General features: G+C 42.7%; 2 protein-coding genes and 1 long non-coding RNA gene across 3 annotated transcripts in view; all 3 read right to left on the bottom strand.

The window, feature by feature from the left end:
* LOC119358924 overlaps positions 1–905 on the bottom strand; it is a 1,965-nt gene extending 1,060 nt beyond the window's left edge. Inside the window, exons 1-2 of the long non-coding RNA XR_005172333.1 lie at positions 776–905; positions 286–603 (exon numbers count right to left, since the gene is read on the bottom strand). This is a non-coding gene — a long non-coding RNA (uncharacterized LOC119358924). The remainder of the gene's footprint in view (positions 1–285; positions 604–775) is intronic.
* Positions 906–2,618: 1,713 nt separating this feature from the next.
* LOC119353208 (guanine nucleotide-binding protein-like NSN1) lies at positions 2,619–6,092 on the bottom strand. The gene is made up of 8 exons (XM_037619803.1): positions 5,694–6,092; positions 5,316–5,415; positions 5,055–5,228; positions 4,753–4,967; positions 4,120–4,384; positions 3,763–3,942; positions 3,478–3,689; positions 2,619–3,181 (listed from the first exon to the last, which is right to left on the bottom strand). The coding sequence occupies exons 1-8, from the start codon at positions 5,955–5,957 to the stop codon at positions 2,825–2,827; spliced, it is 1,767 nt and encodes a 588-aa protein (XP_037475700.1). The 5' UTR covers positions 5,958–6,092; the 3' UTR covers positions 2,619–2,824.
* A 982-nt stretch (positions 6,093–7,074) lies between these two features.
* LOC119353209 (DNA-directed primase/polymerase protein-like) overlaps positions 7,075–10,997 on the bottom strand; it is a 9,401-nt gene continuing 5,478 nt past the window's right edge. Inside the window, exons 10-15 of the mRNA XM_037619804.1 lie at positions 9,698–9,829; positions 9,479–9,614; positions 8,540–8,647; positions 7,836–7,901; positions 7,502–7,749; positions 7,075–7,415 (exon numbers count right to left, since the gene is read on the bottom strand). Coding sequence (XP_037475701.1) covers positions 7,332–7,415; positions 7,502–7,749; positions 7,836–7,901; positions 8,540–8,647; positions 9,479–9,614; positions 9,698–9,829 — 774 coding nt within the window. The 3' untranslated portion in view covers positions 7,075–7,331. The remainder of the gene's footprint in view (positions 7,416–7,501; positions 7,750–7,835; positions 7,902–8,539; positions 8,648–9,478; positions 9,615–9,697; positions 9,830–10,997) is intronic.

A 10,997-nucleotide genomic window follows, 5' to 3' on the forward strand; every position in this document is an offset into this window, starting at 1 on the left:
TGTTTTTTCTGATAAAACAATCTTTATCATTTGATACAGAAATCAATAAAAGTTGATCTAGCTGAATGAAGTCTGAATGTAACAATCATGTTTCCGAGCTAGCAAGAATGCTTACACGAGGTGAAATAAAAGGATTATAGTTTATACATGGGGGTGAACTCTGTATATGTGTTTTCTCTTCTTACAGGCGTTCCAATTTCTGGTCCTACGGCCAAAAGCGATGCCGTGGAGGTACAATTTCTGGTCTAGCAGCAAATAAACAACATATGAGTGTGTGTTTCTTACCGTCAAGTCCAACAGGAGGCCTTTGATTTGTTGACGACGACCCCCTCTGCATCTCCCTCCTCTCCCATTGATGTTGAGGAGGTTTTCTGAGCCGCCATATCGTTCGAGTCGTCAACGACCTCGCTCCCACGGTTGTTGTATGAGCCGAGATTCGCGCCCACCACTCTGAACTGCTCTTTGTCGCTGCTGTCACCAATCGGCTCAGAAGAAATCACATCAGAGGAGCGCCCGCGCCCTTCATGGATGGAAGCAACCACAGATTCCACAACATCGATTCCGCCACCCAATAAATCACCCGCATCAGCCTTAGGAACCAATCTGTAGCATATATACAATCGTCATCTAGTCAGATCCAAACATCATCAGGTAGAAGAATAACTGAAGAAAAATCAGGGACGAATACAAGAATCTGAACGCCAAATCAAAGAAATACTCCCTTCTCGAGGGCAAGCAACGCAACGAGGAAAAGGGGAGCGAGATTGGGTCTTACCCTGATTCTGCTTCCTCAAAGGACTCGAGGCCATCCATGGCGAAACGCCGCTCCGCACAGCCACAAACTGGAAGGGGATGAATGACTGACGAGGGTAGGAGGAAGCACCCCTTCGGGCGTTAAGTCACCTGCATCGCCAGGTGGGCCCAGGATTAATATCGCACCTGCCACCGCTCACCTACGTGCACTGTTTCCAAACGAGCCCAGCAAGCACAGGACGTGCCTGTGTATCCAGCGCGCACCCGAGGCCCACGTATAACTCTGGCACAGCAACCCACGGCACTGATGTATTTCAACTTAGCAGCTATCGTATTTCTCTCAAAAAAAAAAGCAGCTACCGTATACATCTGACTAAAAAAGCGTGCACGCATCGCAGGGCTCTACTGCACGGCGCCAGATTCCGGCCTGCAGGGTGCTCGGCCACCAAAACGCCACACTCTATCTTAGATGACTTCATTTATTAGCTTGTAGACTCATCTTGTCTTAAAAAGCGCTATGCTACAGTAACATATTATGTTACCACCTCTCATTAATTACTTGCCACATAAGCAACAATTTCTTGAAGTGCGCTATGTTACTAGCTAAGTTACTCCCACTATGACTAGCCTAAAACACATCTAGATGTACCCTAAACATATCCATTAATTAACTCATCTCTTTCAAGCTTATCCTTGTGCATGTCAAATATGTCATCCTTCTACGATCTATAGAGGAGGGGAGTGATTCGTCGCACATATGACACGGTTGGTTAGGGCAGTAAAGACATGTAGTTTCTTTAAATGGAATTAGGGAAGAAATCTCTTTTTAGAATAAAAAAACTAACACAAAAGTAAAACTGTGACGTGAAAGCGCAATTAAAGAAGGAAAATGAGATTGTATCTTTTTGTATAATGTGACTCTGTCATCGTAGTTGAAGCGAGTTAATTGACATTGCGATGTTGTGCGCGTCCCCATCCCCACTCCTGCTCGTGTGTTTCTTCCAACTCTCTTCTCCCCCACGCGCTTCGTCGTGAAGAAATACCCGAAGAACTTCGTTATCAACACGAAATGCAAGGGCAAGGTGATCTTAGAGCAACTCTAACAGAATCGCCATATTCGCCAAAATTGCATAATAACTGTCATATGTAGCACAAACCACAAAAAACAAACTCTAGAAGAGTTGTCATACCTTTCAAAATCACCATATGTTTTGTAATGGGAGCTCCATATTTGGTCTCCAGCCTCCATATTTGGAGTACAGGAGGGATACCATGGGTTGCACTCCATAATTTCACCCACGTGGTGGGAACGTGGCGGGACGGAAATTTCATGGTAGGTGGGAATTGGTCCCCACCTACCAAGAAATAGGTGTCCAATGACAAAAAGAATCCCACATGAAAAGTGAAATATGAAGGTTGTATTTTTTAGCGATTGTGACTTTCGCTCCACTAGCTCTTGAGTCTTCATGTTCTTTGACGATTGTCTTCATCGTATTTTTGTCAATGACGATTCTACTAGAGTTGCTCTTAGAGTTTGTGTCGGTTTCCTTGCTCTCGTTATAGGGAATCACAAACCGGAGCAAAACAAGTAACTTCACTACTCATTGAGTTACACGATTGTATATGTGATTTGTACATGGGGAGAAGCATCTGTAGGGGCTGGCTTTGGCCTACCCATTGGCTGACACTGACTCAGGAGAGGAGAGGTGATGCTGCTGCTTGGCTGTGGCTTCGCTGACAGGTGAATGCAATCTTTTTTAGGGTTCAGAAGTTTGAAGACACGTCTATGTAGGTTGCCCGCCATCATCACGTCGACGGCAGTTTATATATTTTCTTTCTTGTACTCTCTTTGACAGTCCAAGCCGTGCACGTGTAATTACTAATTTATCAAGACAACAAAAACAGAGGGGTAAAAACAAGCATCATCCCATTTGTTGCATCTGTCTTCATCATTAAACCTAACGGCGTACAAAAACTCCTGCCAATTGTTGGCAGCCCACATCATACAGTTGTAATACAACCTACTAATTCGCACCCCCAAAACCTGCGGTTCTTATCTCACGACGCATCATCAACTCGTCATAGGCTCGCACTCCACAGCAGGGGCGTCTTTCTTGTCGTCTTCACCCTTGGGTTCTTCGCCCTCGGCTTTGCTGCCATCACCATCTTCGTCGTCCGCGGGGGAGGCATCCTTCATCTGGTAATCCACCTTGAAGTCGTAGTCCGCGTCCATGTCATTCAGCACACTGAACTTGTTCCCCTTGCGCCGCTTCTTCTCCGCTTTCTTCTTGCGGGGGTCGAGGATGCCCTCGGCGGTGTACAGCTTGTCGTGCTGCGTGCCACCACTCGCCGCCGCCTTGCTTCCTTCACGGTCGTTCGCGTCGGACATCGATTCGTCCTTCACAGGCGCACTCTGCGTCAGGGGATCCTGTTCAATGCAAGACAAATATCATCTAGCTGTACTAGTAATATGCAACTTGAAAGTTAACTTAGACGTCTCCAACACAAGAGATACCCAAAGCCTGCTTCTTTTCTGTCTACCAAAGCCTTTGACAGGTCTACAGTTTATAACTTGCTTAGTTAGAATTAGAACATGGCCAAACAAGCATATGTAGGAACTAAAGTGTAGGATACTGTCAAGAAAGGGGTAGCTGACTACAAAAATCTACAATAATAACATTGCTGTTTTAATTAAAGGAAGACCACTGTAGCTGTAAGAAATACCTCGAGCATCGCTTCATCAATCTCTGCTGGGGCATTAGATGGAATTTCAATATGACTGAACTCCTCCATAGATTTTAGACCACTAATATATGAAGACTCAGCTTTGTAAATTTCATCAACATTGAATTCACTTCCATCTTCTGTGATAATTACCGCATTGGCGTCCTCCACAACATCCCTTTTAGGTGGCAGTGTAAAGTAGGGTACCTTGCCTAATAACAAGAGGGTTAGATGGCTTGGAAACAAATAATAATTAACAATTACAGGATAAATTGTCAATTGTACCTTCATTCCAGTCATGAATCACTATTTTTGCAGCAGCTTCCACATCCACTATACCACCTTTTTTCAATTTCCCCCTGAGTGTAGCAAGTTTTTGAAGGAAATCATCAACTGAAGTAAAGCCTGGCACCTTGTACAGAGACAGCAATTTCTCGTGTGGGCAAAGACTGATGATTTCTTTAACTGCAAGAATGCAATAAATATGGAGTAAGTCATTGGATAATGCATTTCCAGGTATACTACCGTACTAGCTTGTTGTCAGATTAGTATCAGCAAAGTAAACTACAAGTACAGTAACTGGGATGAATATAAATTATCTAAAAGCTGGCTTGAGTGATGATAATGCACGATAACACCTACCAGGAGTGATTACATCGTCCATCTTCTCAACTCTTTTGCAATTACGAAGAGCTACAGACACACCACTGCTGGTAGATCTGAGCATCACAACACCAGGACAATCCAACAACTTCACCTTCTTGTCTAACTGAACCTCCTGCATTGATCTAGTAACCCCTGGAGTAGAACCGACATTAACCACACGGGACCTCTTCAAACTGTTGATTAGACTGCTCTTGCCAACATTAGGAAGGCCAACAATACCCACAGTAATTGCCAACTTGAGCTGCAAGCACACCCCAATAGTTAAATTTAGGCACAGGACCACTGTAAAATCAGGAGTAGTTATCAAAATGTCACGACGAGATTAAACAGTCCACACAGAAAATTTAGGTGCGTGCATGAAAATAAATCTGTCTGTCAATGTTGATATGGCTTCCATGGAACAGGACAACAAGACAAAAGGACAAAATCCAATAGCATGAAGTCAGGCAAATCATATTTGGTCTTAATAAAGGATGGAATTTTCAATGTAAATAAGATAAGAAAACTATAAATCCTAAGAACACAGGTGAAACTCCTAAATGAAGCTAGATAAATACACACAAACAAAGACAGTCTCCGGTCATCTCTAAAAACATCAAGATAGGATACCTCATGACTCCTGGAATAATTTTTTAGCAGTTTAATCAGGTTCTCAGCACCAAGACAATCACTGCTTTGTGGGATATTGCTTGTTTTATCAAGCTTTGACGATTTCCATCCCAGCTTGGTCCTCTGCTCTTGAGTGTTGCACTTGAATGCAACAGTTGGCAATTCCTCCCTTAGATATGAAAGCCACTTCTCTACCGACTCCTTGGGGACAAGATCTACAATCGACAAAAAGGATAACCATAAGATGCAGAAAGACAGGAAAGATCACACTGATGATAAAGTCATCAAAAGTTACACTATACCTATCTTGTTGAGAAGCAGCACAATCCGTTTAGTTGGATCAGCCTTCCTGACCATCTTCTCCATGTCAACGCAGCGAGTGCCCAGTGGGTCCCTTGCATCAAGAACCTCGAGAATCACATCGGAAGCTTCGATGACTTTAACCAGCTCCTTGTAGAAGGCTCTCTCTGAATGGTCTGGAGACACATTCAGCAGCTTTAGTAAATAATGTTCATGCAAGCAGTAGGCCGAAAAACACCGGCAATGGGGGAAAAGAAGCTAACCATTGGTCTTAGGCACCGCTAAAGCAGCAGTCACCTCTGCTGCGTCATTGTCATTAGCCATGTCTTCATCGTCGGGTATTCCGAGCTTTCTCTTCCTAGCCTGAAAGAGGAGGCCACAATATTTGAGATCATTGTTCAACTTCTGTGAACATTAATAACAGACTTCTGAAGGTAGACATCGCGAAGGAAATCAACTCTCAACATCTAGCCAACCAATCTATCTAAGCAAGCATCTAATGACACCTAGGGAATTGACACTAAAAAATAACTAGATCATCAAGGACGACTACAAATTTGCTCTCATGACACCGACCGAACACTGAGGAATTGGTAGCGGCACGCCAGGGAAGTTAACGGCAGAGGCGGGTGGTTGCTTACCCTCTCCCTGCGGGCCTCCTTCTTGTCCTCCTGCTCCTTGATGGCCATGGCGCGGCGCACCTCCAGGTTCTTGAGCTCCTGCTCCTTGAAGGGCCACTCGTTGGGGATCCCGGGGTCCTTCTCGACCTTGCTCCGGCCGGTCTTGCCCTCCTTCCTCGCCTCCTTGCGCTTCTTGCGGTGGTGCTCCTTGACCTTGCGCAGCACCTTGTGCTTCGCCTTGAGCGTGACCCGCTTGCTCTTGCTCTTCTTGCTCTTCTTCGGCATCTTGCCGCCGACGACGACGCCGCTGCGGGGTGGGGTGGCGAGGAGGAGGGGAGAGCCGCCGCCGGTGGAGGGAGGGAGAGAGGAGGAGGAAGGGAGAGCCGGTGGCGACGAGGAGGTATGGATGGCTCTGGCGGCTGGTAAGCAAGGGAGAGGTGCTAGGGTTTAGGAAGACGGCAGATGGGCCTTGAGGTACGCTGCGTGTGCGGCCCGCGCTAGGGCGGCACCGCCCACCTGGGCCCTCTACCACCCCGATGTTGGCCCAAACAGAAAAGCACCCGTTTCCCCCTCCCGCAGAGTGGGCTGGCCCCGTAGCGTTAATTTGTTAGCATGCGTTCTTTGTTTCGTCCTGTTCTTCTTTTTTCTTTTATTTTACATTTGTCTTTTTTAATATGCTAGTAAATACTTATAATTCAAAAATTAATTGAGTTCAATCTCTAAAAGGGATATAATAGTGTAAAATATTGATAGCATTAAAAAAATTATGACATTAAGAAAATATTCACATGTTTCAAAAATATGTTTGTGACATTTAAAAAAAGTTCACATACATTTTAAAAATTGATATTTAAAAATTTTCACGCATTTTTCAAAAGAAATGTTCATGAATATTTATTAAAATGTTTATACAATGCAAAAAAATGTTCCCATTAATATTTTTTAAACGTTACATGACATTCATAAAAAATGGTCAATGTGTATTTGAAACAATGTTTAACATGTATTGAAAATATATTCATCATGTGTTTGAAAAATATTCAAGTGTATCGTGTATTGGAAAAAATATATGAAAAAACTAAAGAAAATCTCTCCTGCTCCCTGACTCCTCTCCTTGGTCTTATCGACTGTATGGACATACAGGAGAATTGGAGTGGGACTTTTTAAACTTTGGAACTTTTCTCAAATTTGCTAGAATTGCAACGGTACCTATCAAATTAACTCAGAAAAACAAACTCAACTTAGAGCAACCCTATACGTTCATGCCTCCCATTGTACACACCAATTTGTTTTTTTTTTCTTTTAATAATAGGAAATTTATGTCAATACCATTAGTCCCTCCTCAAATTTTACCATCACATTGTTTCTTGGAAATAATAGAAACTTGCACGCTTCTAGCACATCCAAGCATCTTAGATGCCTAAAAACTTCAGATTTTTCTTTTGCTATTTTTTCGAATTTACTGTTCATCGAGAGGAGCCTGGGCTCATCTGTGGATTACCATTGCAATTTACCTTGTCAAACAATTAAATACACATCGCTCCCCTCAACAGATTCTGCGAACCAAATGGCAGGCATTCTATGTAGCTTATTATGGCAGCTACATCTACATCTACCATGAACAAACGTGTTCAGTAACCGTGGTTGCAAGAACCCTTCCTATGCATCGCCCTGTGATTCCATCTGCACCATAAACCTTTCCACATCCGTCCACCAGTCAGCATCATCACAGCCGCCATCCTCCTGCGCATACACACACATATCAGGGATCATGACTTCCACCGACCAACTTGGGGCAGCAAAAGCGAGAAGCGACACAAACTACTAACCAAGTTACAAGATGCAGGAGGAGCATGATCGACATTCTCGACACTGTCAGCAAACTTCACCGCTTCTTCCCACCAATCAGGATCCTCCTCCTCCCCGCTCCCCATAACAGAGTTAGCATCGTTTCCGCCGCCTTCCATATTGAATTCTACAACATTCCCTTGATAATCTCTCCGGGCTGATCCGGCTATGGAGGTGGTGAGCTCAGGAATCACATCTAAGGGTACGGCACGCAGTGGAGAACGGTACCCTGTTCATTCCAAAGCACTCGTGTTAAGAGGAAACGATTATAGTGAAAAAGGAGAGTTACTGGAACAATCGGTGTTCCTTTCTTACCTCGACAATCAGGGTCATAACACTTCTGGTAATACGCAGCTCTTTGGAAATCCACAATGTACATAACTGGTGCACCGTCAGTCAGGATTAGTGATTAGCTAATATGCTAACATGAAGTAGTGACAAACTTCAGAAAACACACCTACATGTGCAGGCAATGTTGCTTGCAAGTATTCATCTAAACTGAAAACATGTCACCGACACGCAGTTAACGTTTCCTACTTTGATCAACTCTGTAGGGTTTGTGAATACTTTTTTGCAAAAAAATTCATTGCAGCTATTATAGGCTAACTACTTCAAGCATCCTCATTAACAGAAAATTATGATAATATGCACTTACGATGATTTTGCAGCAGAGTGAACTAGCAGATGAACACAACATGAGATGATTGTAATGCTTAACAAACATGTCAAGTATTATTTGGTTAAATATTGTATACTAAAGGCAAAGAACATAACACAAAAGATTTGTTGCAGCAGCACATGGCCATTATACATTTGTTCTTGCAAAAATGCTAACAGTAAATTAAGGGTGAACACATGATGGTACAAATCCAAACAACACTGTAGTAGCATACATAAAGTACAGTATAAACTTATGGTATTTTCTCAACTAACTGATTATGGTACATTTGCAAGCAGCATCAACAAAGTAATGCACTGCTGTGCAAGAAAGTCATATACAGAGAACGGTAAAATGTTACCATGATTGCTTTTATGCTCTCTTCCAATATGCTCACAGTATCTACTCCTTGACATGCTATAAATCATTAAACCATCTTGGGAAAACCAGTACCAGCATCGAATTTTCCCTGCAATAATAAATAAATGTTTAAGTAGTGATGAAAGAGTAAGACTTGCATTTCCCAAAATGCAGCATTTATTTGCTTTCAGCATAAAATTAATTAAATAAGAATACTATAAGAAATAATCTCCTAAAAATATATTACAACATTATCTGCGGAAACACCAATGCTGTGAAGCCTTCAGCAAATGAAACAGCGCAGCAAAAGTTCAGGATTAATGACCAGAAACCATTCTTTTTTATTTTACTGTAGAGGGGCTTAGTTAGACACATTTCCAACTGAAGGTAGTGTCACTTGCATGGCCAGCATGCTAGTGTAACAATGTGCCGTATTCATACAGCACCAAGGCAGCAGCAGCACACAACTAGACAGCATACACTCAGGTTATATTGCCATTGAATGGTTTTTATTCTGAAGAACAGGGTACTATAGGCATATTGTGGAACCATGTTCTTTGACAGGACTGCCCACAAACACACATTTCAGAATTTCAAATAGACTGCCGGAGGCAGACAAACCTGTTGAAACTGAGTCTTGTATAACACATAAATGTATGCTAGAAAAATAACCACTGTCTCAAACAAAAATAGTCCATCCAGAAATGGAAGGTGCAACGCTTCTCAAGATTTATTTCTGGCTAAGAATTTGTTCAGTAGCATGTGGATTGCGTGATACAAGATCAACATCAATGGTTCGTAGTATAAAAGCACTTCTCACCGATATCGATTTTGTATCAGATAATCTACATATAGTTGGACTAATTGCTGGTCAAAATCATGTGCCTCATATTTCTGGATGAAGGGAGTAGAAGGATATCTGTGAGGAAGAACCAAAAACCTGAGACACTTCCAAAGGAAGCTATAGATTCAATAAAACCGTCCAGAGCTGGAAAAGGAGATCTCCCGTAAGTATATGCTTGAGGAAAATCACTTCGGTAAGTATCAATGGCAACCCGGCAGTTTTTTACTTGAATCTAAGAATGGCACATTAGAGAAAAAATCATATATAAACTCAACATAGTAAAAATACATCAGTAATGAAACCACAAATACTCACTCGTGTAACGCTGGCTTCAGTGTCAAAATGTAATGCTTTCTTGCATTCCAAATCAAGTTTGCAGATCAAAAGCTTATCGCAGTCATCATCTAGTCTGCAAATAAGTGACTCCAGGAATAGTTCCTTGTCATTCTGTAAACGAGTAGAACATCATATCAGCCTATCAGATGCAATATTGAGATAAACCTCGCAAGTTTGCATGTGGTCAACAGTGGGTAACATTAGGGGTAAAAGATAATGACGCTATGACAGGAAAAGGGAACCAGAGACTGTATAGCATCACCATCACATGAAAACCTGCACCTGTCAAGTTGATTTGTCTGCAAGACTGCAAGCACATAGGGACTGCAGTGCAGACAAAAATCTAATCGCCGACTGCATTTCAGCATTCATTTAAATTCCTCAACAAAAGATATTAAAAACTGTTGACACAAAACACATTTCGAAGGTTGCATGAGTTGATACTCGATTTTGATTTCAAAAAAGAGCTGCCTGCACCAGCCTATTTTTAAAAAGCTGGTTTGGGATGAATTCCCAGGTCATTTATGGAACCTCATTAAGTTACATCATATTTGGAAATAGTGCTTCAAAATTCAGATATAATACTAAATTCTTTATTTTACCATCTGCAATGCATTGCCATTTTATATTTTTAACTGACAATGCGATAATAGTTTTCTCATGGAATTTCCAGATTTGTTACATGTACACAAGAGAACCGAGTGTCACTCATTTTGGCTAGGTGCATGTCCACACCTACCCACGCGCCTTCGGGTCCTGGACTCCGCGGGCATCTCACAGTTTTCTCCCATTTCTAAATAAGAAATCTGCAGGGTACTAGCCCCTGTAGGTCTAGTTTTTCTCTTCTGTTACATGTACAGAATGCATCTCTTTTATTAAAAGAAAAGTCACAAGGCCTAGTACCTGTAAACCTAGTCTTTTACACATAATTTGTACATGTAAACACATAGTTCAGAGCTTCTCTAAAAATATTATTGTTTATATCCCGATCAGGGTGCTCCATCCCGATCGCGCCGGTCCAGAATAGGGAGATGATTGGGATGGAGCACCCTGCAGCCGGCACACCACCTTCCCCTTCGCTTCCAGCATGACAAACTGCTGTTGCGAGATCTCCGACGGCAGAGCCGCGCCCTCTGGCCAGCAGGACACCGTCCTGTTTCCCCGCAGCACGCTATTTCTACACTCCATTGGGCAGCAGGAGACGGGCGGCGAGCAACATTACACACACCAGCTCGCCCCAAGCCACACCGCAGCGTGTGCTCCATGCATCTCCCGCAAC

Source organism: Triticum dicoccoides, chromosome 2A (assembly GCF_002162155.2).
Source record: "Triticum dicoccoides isolate Atlit2015 ecotype Zavitan chromosome 2A, WEW_v2.0, whole genome shotgun sequence".
Classification (NCBI taxonomy): Eukaryota; Viridiplantae; Streptophyta; class Magnoliopsida; order Poales; family Poaceae; genus Triticum; species Triticum dicoccoides.

Excerpts from the sequence above, each read along its gene's own strand:
- LOC119353208 (XM_037619803.1), bottom strand. The coding sequence starts at position 5,957 with ATGCCGAAGAAGAGCAAGAAGAGCAAGAGCAAGCGGGTCACGCTCAAG. Across the intron at positions 5,229-5,315 it reads AGCGGTGCCTAAGACCAATG|ACCATTCAGAGAGAGCCTTC; the intron begins GTTAGCTTCTTT and ends ATGTGTCTCCAG. Across the intron at positions 3,182-3,477 it reads TTGATGAAGCGATGCTCGAG|GATCCCCTGACGCAGAGTGC; the intron begins GTATTTCTTACA and ends TGCATTGAACAG.